Here is an 18,161-nt window from a genome sequence, read left to right on the forward strand (position 1 = left end):
TCAAGCAGTCTATAACAGTCTTTTTATTCCGGAGAAAGAATATGACTGTTAGAGACCACAATGTCACAGGGGTACAAAACAATAGAATATGTGTATTATATAAAGTATTCTTTTCTTACGTTTTATAAGGGGACGAATCTCAGGCCGCATTACCTGGGCTGCTAGCCGTTCCTGTTTACTCTGGCTGCATAGTGAAACCGTGGCTGCATACTTATTTTGAGCACATACTGTAAACTTCTAGCTGTAAAATTCCCGTACCGCAGAATTCCTGAGCCGTATGACCCCGACCACTTGACCCAGGCTGGAATAGTGCTTACAAGGATTTTCTTTATTTTTGATGTGTATATACGACTTGTGTTGTGTGAATAATATATGAAAAATATACAGTATATATTGAAGGAAAAATATGAATTGTCTATTTTTTCCCATGTAGCAATCTATTCCCCAAGGATATAAAAAGAAAGAACATGAGGTAAGCTACATGATATTTAGGAAGTATTTACAGAGATACTATGATATAAATGAGAGAGGGAAACCTCGGACAATTGTATTAGATAAGGAAATAACTAAAAAAAAACAAAAAAGTCGTCGAAATAAAGCCCACAACCAATTTACTAAATACACCAATAGTCACAGAAAAGCGATATAATAACAAGAGAAATTTCCTTATTTCCAAACATCTGTAATAATAATACTTTTCCGAGGTGAATATGATTGTTAAAAACCTACAAAGTTACTGGATACAAAAGCAATGAATATATATTATATATTTCCTCTTTTTTAAAAAGTTATTAATTAATAAAATAATTTACACATGCACACCCACCCTAATATAATATATGATATATTATATTATATATAATATATATATATATAATGATATTATAACATTGTTTACGTATATTCTATTTGTTTATATTTATGCAAATATACATTCTTATCTGTATGTGTAATATATAGTTGTATATACAGTATATAGATATATAAATATATATAGTATATAATATTATAATAGTCATAATATACAAAATAAATATATAATCTGTATATACAGTATATTAACAATGTATATGTGTATAAGGTGCTGTATATAATGATGGCCTCGTATGTGAGTGAGTACGTATACCTAGATATGTATATTTATAGGTATATATATATACCTGCAAACACACACATAACAATTATACTAGAATTGCATACTATACATGTGGTGTAGTGTATTACATTATATAAATCCTTTGGCACACTCACATACACACATTTATATGAAGATATATATGTGTAGTAAACATATACATATCTGTATACATTATAATAGTCAAATATGTAGCATACGTGTTTTCTATGTATGTCCCAAGCATAGTTCTTTCTGAACACACACAATATTCACACAAACTATGCAAGTATGTAATGGGTGTTGGAAATTAATTTCCTTCAATTAACAAAGATGGTAATTCAAACACACTAGACAGAAAAGGAAACACGTCCTGGCTGGCCCAAGGATACCTTAAGTTCACTTGTAATATTCGCTTCCAGAAATCTATCTTTGCTATTTGTTTCATGCTTAAACATTCATTTTCCCATTGCTTTGTTAAGATAGATAATACACTAGTTTTAAAATATATTTACAGTCGGCGATGCAGTTTTAGGGGGAGTTGGGGGCGGGAGGACATACATAATAAAGGACGCCCACTATCACGTCAAGGCACCGAGCGCTGAGAGTGCAAGCATGGCTTTACGGTACTTAGGTGAGTTCCCCCCCCCCACAGAAAAAAAAAAATAATTAAATTCTGAGATACATTTACTGATACATGCCATAGATATATAAGCACATATGAGTAGGTGAGATTGTGTCGAACGTTGCGTACAACAAATGCATGTATAAAAAAAACATAACGCCTCGTCAGAATGCTTCCCATGTTTTTCTTTGCAGGTTTCGTTAATCTCTTAGCGTCGCAGTTGTGGCGATCAAAGCTCACACTCAGCATCAGTCTCGGCGGTGCTCCTGCTGTCAGCATCACCGTTCCTCTCACCACGCACGCAACTTTCTACCACCCATCAACCTACCAACATACACAATCACAACCATCCACAACATCCTACATCTCTGCTCCCGCTTATCACCCGCGCCTTCCTATGAGCATAACATGAGCCGCTGTGCCAGAAATGGTGGTTGCCAACACAACCAAACCATGGTGTCTAGAAGACCGACCTTTCATCCCACCCTACGAGATACAGCACCAGCAGTACACTAACAAGAAGCGTTCTCTCCCTCTATGCGACGTAGCCGAACTCAAACACCGAACCTGTCTGTGGACCGACCAAACAGCCTGGAGGAGGAAACTTACTTGTTGCCCATCAGAGACCGCTTACGTCAGGCCCCTTCGTGCACAGAACAACCGAGGGAAAATGGCGTTGTCGTTAGTAAACAATATCGATGCCCATTATCAGACTCTCAACTCAGACTACACGCATCGAAGAGTGGTCTCACTTCCGCCGATTGCATGTCCCTGGTGCCGGAGGGGCTACCATCCAAGTGTCTGCAGATGTCCATCTACCACCGCTTCCTTGTCCTACAACCCGTATGATCAGTACTTCCCCTTCGCATCGAGACATTCAAGCTTCCGCCAGCTGTGCTTTGTCTGGAGGTGCCTATACCATCGTTCATTAGTCACAAACAACCTGATCTCAAAACCAACGTTGGGGGGGGGGGTGACCCATTCAAAACAATCTTTTATAATCTTAGCGCCATAAAATAAGGCATAACCGGACATGAAAATCGGACGTAAAAAAAGCAGTTTTCTAGCCATCTAGCAGAAATGAATAACCGATACAAATGAGGTCTATACCCTATTTGTGAAACAGAAAAATAAAATCATTTCACGTATTAATATTTACATACTTTCTGTTTGATTATTTGTCATTTAAAGTTTTATTTTTTTTTAATTTGTATATATAGTACATGCATATGTGTATGTATACATGTAATATCTAACATATGAACATAGACATACATAACACAGACATAATAATGTGTATATATGCAGTGTATGTGTATACATAGCAAGATAACATAATTGCACGTATGCATACACACACACACACACATATATATAAATATATATTATATAGTATATATATATATATGATTATTGTAAATATAAAATGGTGTATATTATATATTAGCATACGTACATATAATAAGTATATATTTATAATTGCGGACACATATACATAAAATGGGTATATATGTATGCGCTATATAAATATAAATCCAATTCCACATTACACAGTCTAATAGTAATAATGATAATATCAAAAAGATAATCGAATTTAAAGGTTCTGATACCAATACAATAATGCAGAAAAATAAACTACGAACAAAAAGAAAATAACAAAGTTGATAACAAGAAAGCTCATAACTTTAACCATGAAAATTAATCATTACGAGTATCATTTGTTAGATGGATCATCCTCATTAATTAAATGACAATAAGTGTGATAAAATCAGTGCTGATAAATATAAGACCGATTGGTTGCTGTGAGCCTTATTGTATATTTTTCAATATAGACACTGTAGGGAAAATTCGGAGGGGAAAAATCAGGATATTTTCGCCATAAATGGTCATGAAATAATGTCACGAGAGTGGCGATTCTTTAATAAGGGAGTATTGTGACTGCGTTGTCATACGGAAAGGTGGCACGAGCTATCTGATTGCATCTTGAGATGCCGGAATTTTTATTTTTTTTCCAAACACATACAAACATATATTACCATTTTTTTTTTTTTTTAATTTGTATATATATATACATATATATGTATATATATATATATTTTTTTTTTTTTTTTTTTGGTGAACAGATAAACATAATTGTTGAACATATCTATGTGATTTCTTATTCCTTGGCACATAATTATTTGCTGATTATCTTAATAAGCATTGAAGAAAAATAATAACTGATAATTAAGCATACTTAGAGTTCATACACTATGATAGAAGAAATCCGCATTTCACAGAAATTTTGTAACAGTTTTCGCACTCCAGTGAATTTTTTTATTGTTTTACACCACAAAGTCACTGGAATGCAAAGAAATGTAGCGATATACAGGGATAATATATATATATATATATATAAAACATATACTATATTTATGTATATTTTATTATTTTTTTTAAAGTTCCTTACTTTATAAACTAATTTACATATATACACCCACTCACCTCCAAACACACATTGTACACACATATACACACGCACACACACACATATATAGGAATATATGCACACATTTTATCATATTCTATATTGCATGTTTCTTTGCCATTGGCGGTCGCAGTGGTAACCGACCAGACCTCACACGCCAGCATCAGTCACCGCGGTGTGAGCCATCACAGTTCCTCTCACCACGCACGAGGAAACTTCCAACAGAGACCTCTTACGTCAGGCCCCTTCGTGCACAGAACACCGAGGGAAAATAACATGTCGTTGTAAACAATATCGATGCCCATTATCAGACTCTCACTCAGACAACACGCATCGAAGAGTGTCTCACTTCCGCTGATGAATGCTCTCTAGTGCCTGACTGCTACGAGTCCAAATGTCTATAGAAGTCCATCTACCACCGCATCCTTGTCTACGACCCCTATAATCAGTACTTCCCCTCCGCCATCAAGACATTCAAGCTTCCCGCCAGCTGTGCTTGTCTGTTGGCTATCTACACCATCGATCATTAGTCATTAAACACCTGATCTCAAGGTATAATGGGGGGGAGGGGAATGTTTAGTATGAATTCAACAATATTTTATCATTGGCGTCCTGGTTACAAAAGTGAATACATATCTTCTATGGAAAGTCGTCGAATGCGTGAAGAAATTAGTTATTTAGACATCTTGCTGTGGTAACATCGACAGAAATGATAACTGATTTCAAATAATATAAAAATACCTTCTCTTGTGAAACATGAAAATAACAAAAATATATGTATTTTAGATTTCAATCTCCCTTTCAATATGCATATCGTGAGGTACATGATACTTAATGTATTTCGTTTGACGTTTTGATATTTAAGAATTTTATAGTAGGAGCTTATTTGGGATTCACTTAAACTTTTCTTTTCATATATCTTTTTAATTTGGCCTACAGACAGCTGAACTATGTACACGAGGAGTAAGCAGAAAAATAAACAACTCGATATTCATTGTCATTTGTCATAATGTGGATGTATTTTTCTTCTCGGTTTACTCATTTCTCCAATATACAGACCCACTTTATGGCACTCGCCGGGTTTGGGGCTCTGTTACTTACCTTACCCGACTGCCAGGGTTGGTTAACACGCCAACCGTCGGCTTTAGACCATTATTATTATGCTATTGGACACCTCGGGCATGTTTCCGTCGTTTGCCCTGTGGCAGTTCCCTTCCCTTTGAACTTGGCCTTGAACTGATGAGGCGGCTGGCTGTTTCCTCACTCCGGTCCGTTTACTCATCTCTCCAGTACGCAGGCCCATTTTATGGAGCTCAATAGCTCCTACAGGTTACCGTGGTCAGTTTTATGCCGAATTTCTGAATCATTAAAGAAATTACAGTTACAGTTACAGAATGATACTGCGGAGAGGAGCTGGGTACATGTGAGCACACGCGAGTATGAGCCTCCCAATCAGCCAGACCCAAAACTGAACTCTTTCTCATTCACACTCGTAGCCTGAAAAGGTTTCCAGCTCATTTCTCTCAGATGAATTATCAGACTTCAGACACACACACACACACACACACACACACACACACACACACACACACACACACACATGCATGTGTGTTTGTGCGCGTGTCTGTGTGTACATATGTATGTATGTGTATGTGTCCTATGTATACGTATGTGTGTCGGTGTTTTTCTTACATATACTGTATGGCTGTGTGGGTTTGATGTATATAGATATATATAGATATATATAGATATATATTAGCATATTTGCATATAAATATATATATACACACTGTACATATATACTTATATAAATACATATTCACATATTTACATACATTCATATATCCATAAACTGATAGAATATCCATATGATCCATATGATATATATGGATAAATCATTGATAGATAAATAAGCAAATATATACAAATGGGAAATATATATCTATATATACTGTTTGTGTTCACGCACACACAAACACACACATATATACATATGTGTATATATAGATATATATAGCATATATGTTGATATAGATGCAATATACGTTTTTGTGTGTATACATTTATATATGTATCGATATGTATATATATATATATATACATTAAACATATAAACACATTAAACCTACATATATGTATATATAAATATACAAATTAAACATATATATACATATAGGCATATAAAAATATATGTTTATATATTCCTATACAAATATGTATGTACACAGAGGCCGCAATTAGGGGGTGGCTGGAGGTCTAGCTTGCCCTCCCGAAGGACTAAAATATTAAATAAAATGTATTTAATGAAATGTACCTACACAAGTCTAGTTATAGTATAAAAATTATCTTACAATAAGTAATTTTTCTAGTCTTTTTGTTCACTTCACTTGTCTACACACCCTCGCCCCTTCCTGCATACATATCATGCATATTATACGTATATGTACATGCAGTTTGTAAATATTTATGTATGTATCCATACAAACATCCAGACCTAAACCTATACACACTCATATGTGTATATATGTAACTATGTGTTTTTGTGCCTTTGTAAATATGACTGTGTATAGCTTAGCTACTTCTCTCGTTCCAGGACATAGGAGGATGAGAAGGGTATAAATTAGTTCGTGTGTTTGTGCTAATGGGAAAGTAATGGCGACAGAGTCAGGAAACGATTCACTTTCACCATTTTCTAACCTTGGGAGTCACGCATGTTTGTAGTGCTTGAGTGTGGCCAAAGCATACCTGTAGTATATAGGTTCGATAATAACGAATGGGCAAAAGTAGAAACGATTCTCGTATCTATCTGCTCATTACACCATGGCTTTTACATTTGTAACTTGATAATACTGCCAGTTTAAGATGGCTGTACTCTACTCTTTGAAAAAATTAGACTTTGCGAAAAGCTTCTTTTACTTTAATGTTAATCTTTGCTTTGAGTTGTACTGGGCTCCGTTCATCCTCTAGCATATGACCATCACCCACAACCCCCTTCCGATCATCATGCGCCTGCTTACGGTCATCATGCGCCTGCTTACAATTATCATGCGCCTACTTATGGTCCCCAGCATGATTACTGCGACTCAACTGCTGCCCCATCATACGGTGACAACTCTACTCTCTCCTACTGCTTGGAAGACACTGAGTATGAGATCAAGGCTCCCACCACTGCCGATCACCTCTTCGCCAAGAAGTACGCTGACGTCGCCGACCAGTCTGCTGATGACTTGGTAGACATGCTTACCAGGGACCAGAAGGAGGCCTTAGACTACTCTTACTACACTGGGGCCTCCACTTGTGACTCTCCCTACGATGCCATCCACTGAGCTGGTCCTGAGGGCTATATCTGTCCTTCCGAAGTGGTGTATGCTTTGCCTAAAGGTGCCCAGAATGTGGACGGCAAGTGGCGCGTCATTGTGAACGACGTGCATTATTATAGCCAAACTGCCCGCCTTCAGACTTGTCTGTTCCCAGAGGCTGCTTGCCGCGCCCTTGCTCCTTGCTGCCAGAGCCACTGCACCTAGAAGTCAGTGTACCACCGATTCTTCTCCTACGATCCATGTGACCCCTACAAAGGCCTCTTCATCGACGTCTACAAGATGCCTTTTGCTTGCTCCTGCCAGACGAGACGACCATTGTAATATTTTTAATAAGATTTTTTTTTTTACATTTATATATGATTTACTCCTTGGCATATGTTACTTGTTTATTATGTTAACAAGCATTAGAAAAGTAGCATTAGAAAAATAGCATTAATTGCAATTATAACAATTTTAATTATAATTATCATAGTACCTCTACTACAAATATTAAGGATATCAAAAAGATTGATAATGAATATAGTTACTATTATAATCAGACAAAAAAGGTTAGACAATGAACTATAACAAAACAACAATAATATAAAAATATTAATAAATCTAATAATAATAATAATAATAATAATAATAATGGTTTACGGTAATAAATGTAAAAAAAAAAAAAAAAAAAAAAAAAAAAAAAAAAAAAAAAAAAAAAAAAAACATAATGACGGTTGTGGTGTTAACGAAAGTTAACACAAGATTAAGAAAATGATATTGATATTAAAAGCATTAATAATAACAATAACAATACTAATATAAAAAGTAACCATTGAACCGTAATATTTTGTGTTTACGAAATTTGGGGAGAAAACATCAATAGTGGCAAAACAATATTATATATGTCAGTGATTACGTTAATGCTTGTTCATATAAGGACATTTACAGTAATAATGAATTGGGAATATATTAGAGAAGGAAAAAAAAAAAAAAAACTAAAAGTTCTCGAAATAAGACCCACAACCAATTTAGCTCAAGCACACCAATAGTTCACAATGCGATAGAATAACAAAAGAAATTCTCAAGCAGTCTATAACAGTCTTTCTATTCCGGAGATGAATTTGACTGTTAGAGACCACAATGTCACAGGGATACAAAACAAAGAATATGTGTATTATATATGTATTCTTTTCTTACGTTTTATTCATTAATATGATTTGCACATGCACATACGTGTATATATAATTGAATATACAGTGTGTATATATTTACATATATATATATGTGTGTATGTGCATGTGCATATATATATATATATATATATATATATATATATATATATATATATATATATATATATATATGTATGTACATATATATGTCTATATATGTGGGTATACATATACATAGATATGTATATTTATATGTATATAATTACCCGCAAACACACACATCAATATACTACAATTGCATAAATATACATGTGTGTAATGCATTACATATATATATATATATATATATATATATATATATATATATATATATATATATATATATATCCTTGCAAACACACACACACACACACACACACACACACACACACACACACACATATATATATATATATATATATATATATATATATATATACACATATTCTTATATGTATGCATACGTGTTTCCTTTATCTGTCCTATGTATTTACCAACATTTCTGGAAACATATATATACATATATACATAAAAACATATATTATATATGTATGTATGTGTTGAAAATTATGTCCTGAAATAACGAAGTTGGTAATAAAACACAAAGGCAGAGAAAGGAAACACGTCTTGCCTGGTCCAAGGATACCTTTCACTCTAATTATTCGGTTACAGAAATTATATCTTTTCTATATGTTCTGCTTAAACATTCATTTTCCCTGTGTGCTTTGTTACCATAGATAATACACGTAGTTAAAAATAAAGTACAAACACGGGGGAACGTTTACATTATAAATTAATCAAAATGAAATTACTTTTACGGTTCGGTGATGCAGTTGGGGGAGTTGGGGGCGGGGAGGAGGGATACTGGTACCTATATAAAGGACGCCCACTATCACGGTCGCTACAGTTCGAAAGTACCGAGAGCTAAGAGTGCAAGCATGGCTTTACGATACTTGGTGAGTTCATATTAAGTTCTGAGACACATTTACTGATACATACTTATATATGATAAAGTTAAGGTGTCAGAGCGAGAGTTATTGAGATCAACAAGAGACCGGAAGCTGTGGAGAACCATGATCGCCTACGTCCTCACTGGGCACGGCACTTAGAGAGAGAGAGAGACTTATATATATGTGCGCATGTGAGTAGGTGTGAGTGTGATCAGAATGCTTACCATTTTTTCTTGCAGGTTTCGGTTTATTTAGCGGTCGCAGTTGTGGCCGATCAGACCTCACATGTCAGCATCAGTCTCGGCGGTGCTCCTGTTGTCAGCCATCACAGCTCCTCTCACCACGCACGCACTTCATACAACCGTCAACCTACATACCACACACAGTCCGCTTACCATCCACAACCTTCCTACCACCCTGCTCCCGCTTATCACCCACAGCCTTCATATGAGCATGAGCATGAGCCTGCTGTGCCAGAATGTGCTGCCAACACAACCAAAGCATGGTGTCTCCAAGATGACCATTATCCCACTTACGAGATCAAACATGCAGCCGAGTATCACTACAAGAAGCTTCTCTCCCTCTATGCTGACGTAGCCGACCTCAACACCGAACAGTCTGTGGACCGACCAAACACCCTGGATGAAGAAACTTACTTGTGCCCATCAGAGACCGCTTACGTTAGGCCCCTTCGTGCACAGAACACCGAGGGAAAATGGCGTGTCGTTGTAAACAATATCGATGCCCATTATCAGACTCTCACTCAGACTACACGCATCGAAGAGTGTCTCACTTCCGCCGATGCATGTCCTCTGGTGCCGGAGTGCTACCAGTCCAAGTGTCTGCAGAAGTCCATCTACCACCGTTTCCTTGTCTACGACGCCTATGATCAGTACTTCCCCTTCGCTATAGAGACATTCAAGCTTCCCGCTAGCTGTGCTTGTCTGTTGGGTGCCTACACCATCGATCATTAGTCATCAAACTTAATTCAATAATTGTTTGTCATTCTTAGGGCCTTAGGAACAAGGCATACCGGACATGGAAAATCGTGAAATACGCAAAGAAAACAGTTTTCTAGGCATCTATCTATATGTACAGAAATGATGATAACTGTTTACAAATGAGATCTAATTCCCTCTCTTTTGTGAAACATGAAAATAAATATGATTTTACGTATTAGATATTTACATACTTTCCTTTTGATAACTTGAATATTTCCGTTATATTTTGCATGGTTATGTATATATATGCATATATGTGTATGTATACATGTATATATATATATATATATATATATATATATATATCATAAACATAAACATATATATACATTCACATGTATGTGTAGACATACAGATGCACGTATGCACAGTTGCACACACACACATATATATGCTATGTATATATATATATATATATATATATATATATATATATATATATATATAATGGTGTATATGTATATGTGTAGTGCATATACATAATTGTATATGAATGTATGCACTATATAAATATAAATCCATATACACATTACACAGTCCATAGTAATAATGATAATAACAATGGTAATAAAATTACAGTTATGATAATAATGACAATAGTGCAGAAAATGATACTCCTATTAATACCAATAACAACAAAGAAATATGATAATGTTCATAACAAGAAGGCTCATAATATATATACCATCATTATTATTACCAGTATCATTGTTATTGTGATCATCCTCATTATTAATATCAATAATTGTGATAAATCAGTGCTGATAAATATAAGAATGGTTGTTGCTGTTAGTTAATTCCATGTATGTTTTTCATTATAGGCGCTGTTGGTAAATATCAGGATATTTTCTCCATAAATATATGTAATAATGTGCGTAGAATGGCGATTATTTAATATGGAGCATTGTGATGTCGTGCGGAAAGGTGGCAAGAACAAACAAATGGCATCCTGTAAAGGCAGATTTTTTCACACATATATATATATATATCTTTTTTTTTATCTTATTGATGGAGCAACGTAAGCGACTGGTATGTTTTCTTCCGTTTCCTTTGCAAATCTGTACTGTTTTCCCAAACACAGACACATACATCACCGTCTTTTTTCTCATTCTCATCAAAAGAATCACTCTTCTGTGCTTTAGTCTACATTCCTTCTGACGACTACCGACCATGAGGGTTGGTGAGGCCCAGGCGCTCCGTTGTGGCTTGTCTCCATTATAAGTTGGCTTAATGTTTTGGGTTAAAACCAATTCCGTTAATAACTGTATGATATGTATTGTGACACTGTAATGACCCACATTTAGTCTTGCAACGGCGGGTCACTCCTGCCACAGTATCGTCATAAGATCCTTGCATGGAGTGGCTGGTAATAGAAAAGTCTTCCCTCTATATTCAAGAAGACATTCTGAGGAAATCGGGACACGACCTAATCCTACATGTATCTTATTTCAATTATTCTAAATATATATATATATATATATATAAAGAATAAACTATCATTGTTCCTTTTAAAGCTTATTTTGATGATCTAAAATGCTTGAGAAAGACGTAACATTGATTAGAATATAATTCTAGGAAACTGTGTCCCGAGTGCGTCATTACTTTTTAAAGTAGAGCCTCCTAATTTCATCCTGTAAAACGCGAAGATTAATTACTGATTTACACATACACCCACCTATCTTTTGTGTGTATGTACTTTATGATCCCCAGAAAGTCAGTTCATTTTATTTGTTTTATTTCAAGTATTTTTACGTCAATAATAGTGTAATTGTGTTATGAGATACTGCTTTTATTCCAGTGACCAGTAACAGTATTGCTTATAAACATTTATAAAGGTAATAAGGTCTTGTGGATAAGAAACGTACGATAAGGATGAAAATAGTTGAACGATCGGGGAATGTGAAACAATGTTAAACTAAAAGGGAAAAGAGACTTTTGCAAAGAAAGGAAACCGTAGGGGTGAAAAAAAAAAAAAAAATAAATGAATGAATAGAAAACGTTAAACTATCTATCTCCTCGTGTCACCATGGCTCTTAAATTGGTAGGTCGTGAAAATATTGCCAGTTAATGTTTTCCTCATTTTCCTATCTGAAGAGTTCAGTCCTTATGTAATGTTTATTTTATTTGAATGCTAATCTTTGCTTTTCAGTCGGTCGTTCTAGTATGCGCCGTAGTCGTTCTGGGCTCCGTCCATCCTCCTGCATATGGCCATCACCCACAGACCGCTTATGGTCATCATGAGCCTGCTTACGGTCATCATGCACCTGCTTACGGACACCTGCATGCCTACGGCCACGGTTACTGCGACTCAACTGTTGCCCCCGCATGCGCTGATAACTCCACTCTCTCCTATTGCTTGGAAGACACTGAGTATCCTGAGTACGAGATCAAGGCTGCCATCACTGCCGATCACCTATTCGCCAAGAAGTACGCTGACGTGGCTGACCAGACTGCTGATGACTTGGTAGACATGCTTTCCAAGGACCAGGAGGAGGCCTTCGACTACTCTTACTACACTGGGGCCTCCACTGGAGACTCCCTATGATGCCACTCACTGGGCTGGTTCTGAGGGTTACATTTGTCCCTCAGAAGTGTTATATGCCATGCCCAAACGTGCCCAGAATGTGGAAGGCAAATGGCGCGTTGTTGTGAACGACGTTCACTATTACAGCCAGACTGCCCGCATGGAGACTTGTCTGTTCCCAGAAGCTGCTTGCCGCGCCCTTGCTCCTTGCTACCAGAGCCACTGCACTCAGAAGTCAGTGTACCACCGACTCCTTTCCTACGATCCATTTGATCCCTACTTGGGCCTCTTCATCGATATCTACAAGATGCCATCTGCCTGCTCCTGTCACCTTCCCGCCTAAGTTACTACCACAATGTTTCTCAACGAATCGCCTCTTCACACACAATCTAACACTCCATGATCTCGGAACCACCCTCTGTTAAAGCGGAGAACACCCCACGTGACTGGAGAACTGCTTTCTTCATGTACCACCACTAGTCATGCCAGGAACCGCCGACACGCTCCCGCTCTTGATCTGTCTCTCTTCAGCCACGTAAAAAATAGAAGCTCGACGTCCATTGTAATATTTTTATAAACAAATTATTTTTAAACATACCTATATGATTTCTTACTCCTTGGCAAGCTATTTGCTTATTGTGTTAATCATTAAAAAAAGAAGAAACAAGTAATGATAATTATAACTAACTGCAATTATGATAATAATCATAATTATGATGATTATTTTAACTAATGATAATAAAATATAGGAACAAGATTGATAATAATGATTACTTTTATAATAAGGATGAACATTAGAAGATGAAGAACAATAACAGTTATAAGAATATCTATATAATTTATGCTAATAATATTATTTATGCTTACAGTAACTAATAAAGTAACATAATGACGACAGTGGTAATGGCTAAGAAAATCTTTATAATATTGATGGTAATAATGTTAATAATAAAAATACTAATATAAATAGTAACGCTAGAACCGTAATATTTTGCGTTTACGAAATTTAGAAAAAAAAATCAATAGTGACAAAATCTGCGAACAATTATCTGTCTCGTCGTGGCATTCTTAGTGATTCCATAAGGAAAAATACAGCAACAATGAATTAAATAAGGAAATAACTGGAGAATGCAAAAAAGACGCCGAAATAAGACCCACACCCATATCGAAAGGAATTTAAGTCAAGTTTTAAAACGTTTTTATAAACATCTCCTTTTTCTTACAAGAACGTCCGAAGGTAAAACAAAACAAAAATATTTGTGCATATGCATATGCATAAATATAATGTATACATAATTGTAAATAAAGAGTGCATATATTTATACATGTATATAAATGTGTGTATGTGTATGTACATACCATGTATATACACATATTTGTGTGTATTACTTTATTCATATCTATGCATATATACATATGTATCTGCATATATAATTGTAAATAAAGTATGTATATATTTATAGATGTATATTAATATGTGTGTATGTGTATGTGCATATATATATGTGTGTGTGTATGTGTATGTGCATATATATGTGTGTGTGTATGTGTATGTGCATATATATGTGTGTGTATGTGCATATATATGTATATGTGTGTATGCATATACATAGATATGTATATTTGTATGTGTGCATATGTACTGGTTTACACATACCCACACAAACACATTTCATATATATGTATATATATATATACACGAACGCACATATATACACACATATGTGTATGTGTATTGCACATATTTAATATATATGTTCAAATATGCATGCATGCGCATTACTTTTCTTTGGTCTATGTGCTTGATTACCAAAATCTTTATTTTTGGACATTATCAAATCACGCACGCATACATACGCACAAATTTATCTATATATATATATATATATATACATAAATGCACACACACACACACACACACACACACATATATGTATGTGTATTGAAAAAAAAGTTCAGAAATAACGATCAAACACATAAGACACATGTCTTTTCGCAGGTCATCAGCAGACTGGTCGGCGACAACAGCGTACTTCTTGGCGAACAGGTGATCGGCAGTGATGGCAGCCTTGATGTCGTACTCAGGATACTCAGCGTCTTCCAAGCAGTAGGAGAGAGTAGAGTTGGCAGCGCATGCAGGGGCAACAGTTGAGTCGCAGTAACCGTGGCCGTAAGTAGGTGCACGATGACCGTAAGCAGGCTCATGATGGCCATAAGCGGGCTGTGAGTGATGGCCATATGCTGGAGGATAGACGGAGCCCAGAACGACTCTGGCGCATACCAGAATGCACCATCTTTAACTGGCAGTATTGTAATGACCTACCAACGTAAGAACCATGGTGACACGAGTAGATAGATACGAGAATCGCTTCTACTGTTGCCAATTCGTCATTATCGAGCTTATATACTCCAGGTATGCTTTGGCCACGCCCACTCTGTACGAAGGTGAGCAACTTAAGGTTTGATCTACGTGAAAGTGAATGAAAAGTATCATGCATATATGTGTATACACACAGAGAAATAAGTAAATATAAACATATATGTATACCTACGTACATCTATATACATATATATGTATGTAAACATTTAAACACAATGTACACACACACACACACACACACACACACACACACATATATATATATATATATATATATATATATATTTGCTTAGAAACGTGGACAGAATGCATTCAGTTTTGTGTGTAAATTCGTAGAACTAGGTATAAAACTAAACTTATAATACTCTTGTTTCACTTCACATACACATATACTACATACAAATCTACATACATGTATACACATATATTTGTGTGTATTTATATCTACTAGTCATGTACTATGTTTATTTAGTTGATTTTCATAAATTTCACCAATTATTTAACTGCACAGATTGGTAGTGTTGTAGCCTTTCTCTCAGGTATGACTAATGTTCAAATTATAACGGACCGATTTTTTCTCTTCCCCGAATCATGCACTAACTAAAGAAGTGCTGCCAACAGCAGAATAAGGATGTCTGCAACCTAAATGTGACTGTTTTAATAGTTAGACAAGTGTTAATGAATAGTGAGGAAAAAGACTACGCGTGTGTGTAGTGTTCGTGCATGTGTTCGGAACTTTGGTAGCGTGTTATGGTCGGGGAGACGTGTGCGTCTCGCTTGCATAGCAGGCTCAACGAAAACCTCCGTGGAAAGTAATATCTTAGTAGAGTCTGATGATAAACTATTATCAAGAAATAAACAAAGTTCGTGTGTGGGCAACACTGTGCGTACTGTGCGACCTTGAGATTGCCTGTGGCAGTTTAACGTTTTTATTCATTCATTCCTTTTCTTCACCCCTACGGTCTCATTTACAAGTCTCTTTTCCCTTTTAGTTTAACATTGTTTCATATTCCCAGATCGTTCAAATATTTCCATCCGTATTGTACGTTTCTTATTCACAAAACCACTTGAAATAAAACAAAATAAAATGAATTGACATTCTGGGATCATAAAATACATACATACATACATACACACGAAAAGTTAAATCAAATGAGAAAATCATAATTAAACTTCGCGGTTTACAAGATGAAAATAGGAGGCTCCACTTTAAAAAGAAATGACGCTTTCGGGACACAGTTTCCTGGAATTATATTATAATTGCCAATTCCCCTTGACCGCAGACACAACACTGCCACGACCCCACAATAAATGCAACTTAATTTCTAAGGGCTGAAGTGAGAGCGCTCCCCTGGAGTCGACGAACACTTAGCAAAGTCCAGATAAGACAGCGCTAATTCAACGATTGCTTCCTCGTCTCGCTCTCTGACCGCGCTCGAGCGAGGGTGACCTCTTCGACCCCGCTTCTAACCCCAGGAAATGGTTTATCATTATATCTAAAATGAATTATATAAGAATCCCGTTAACAAATATAATAATAAAACCTGAAAAAAATCTTTTAAAATTAATTCCAGTCTAAAAATGAGTATGAAATTTTTCCCGCTGATTTTCAATATTTCAATGTTACGTCTTTCTGGAGCCTCTTACATAATCACAATAAGCTTTAAAAAGAACAATGATAGTTTAGTCTTTTTTTTTAATTCAAAATAATTGAAATAAGATACATGTGCAATATAGAAGAATTAGGTCGTATCCCTTTTTCTTCAGAATATCTTCTCGAATATGTAGACTTTTCTATTCCCAGCCACTCCAGGCAAGGATCTTATGCCGATACTATGGCAGGAGTGACCCGCCGTTGCAAGTCTAAATGCGGGTCATTACAGTGTCACAATACATTTCTTACAGTTATTAAAGGAAATGGTTTTAACCCACAACATCAGGCCAACTCTTAACGGAGACAAGGCACAACGGAGCGCCTGGGCCTCACCAACCCTCATGGCCATTGAATAAGCGGGCCATTTCGCCATGCTCTTCTGGCTAATTCAACCATAATGCGGTGACGTTTACTTTACAAAGGTAGAGACAACTGCTGCCCATCGCCAGTCTACATTCTTTCTGGACAGAAGGAATGTAGACTAAAGCACAGAAGAGTGACTCTTTTGATGAGAATGAGAAAAAAAAAAAAAAAATGGTAATGTATATGCATGTGTCTCTTTGGAAAAAAAAAAACAGTACAGTAGAGTACAGTGATTTGGAAAGGACACGGAAGAAAACATGCTAGTCGCTTACGTGGCTCCATTGATAACAGAAAATAAAACGATGATATATGTGTGAAAATTTGTTTGCCTTTACAGGATGCCATTGCCACCTCTCCGCACGACACATCATCAGAATGCTCCTTATTAAAGAATCGCCACTCTGTGCACATTACATACATTTATGGCGAAAATATCCTGATTTTTCCCCTCCGAAATTTTCCCTACAGTGTCTATATTGAAAAAATATACATAAGCTCACAGCAACAATCATTCTTATATTTATCAGCACTGATTTATCACAATTATTGACATTAATAATGAGGATGATCACA

At 35.9% G+C, this 18,161-nt stretch overlaps 2 protein-coding genes and 1 pseudogene across 2 annotated transcripts; all 3 read left to right on the forward strand.

Moving 5' to 3' along the window:
* The first annotated feature begins 7,026 nt into the window (after positions 1-7,026).
* On the forward strand, positions 7,027-7,730 carry LOC125027805. Its single transcript, XM_047616939.1, has 3 exons — positions 7,027-7,041; positions 7,275-7,503; positions 7,588-7,730. The coding sequence occupies exons 1-3, from the start codon at positions 7,027-7,029 to the stop codon at positions 7,728-7,730; spliced, it is 387 nt and encodes a 128-aa protein (XP_047472895.1).
* Positions 7,731-9,543: 1,813 nt separating this feature from the next.
* On the forward strand, positions 9,544-10,640 carry LOC125027806 (neurotrophin 1-like). Its single transcript, XM_047616940.1, has 2 exons — positions 9,544-9,672; positions 9,906-10,640. Exons 1-2 carry the CDS (start codon positions 9,544-9,546, stop codon positions 10,638-10,640), a joined length of 864 nt encoding a protein of 287 aa, XP_047472896.1.
* A 2,053-nt stretch (positions 10,641-12,693) lies between these two features.
* On the forward strand, positions 12,694-13,534 carry LOC125027807 (annotated as a pseudogene).
* Positions 13,535-18,161: the final 4,627 nt, after the last annotated feature.

The sequence above is a fragment of the Penaeus chinensis genome, chromosome 8 (assembly GCF_019202785.1).
Source record: "Penaeus chinensis breed Huanghai No. 1 chromosome 8, ASM1920278v2, whole genome shotgun sequence".
Classification (NCBI taxonomy): Eukaryota; Metazoa; Arthropoda; class Malacostraca; order Decapoda; family Penaeidae; genus Penaeus; species Penaeus chinensis.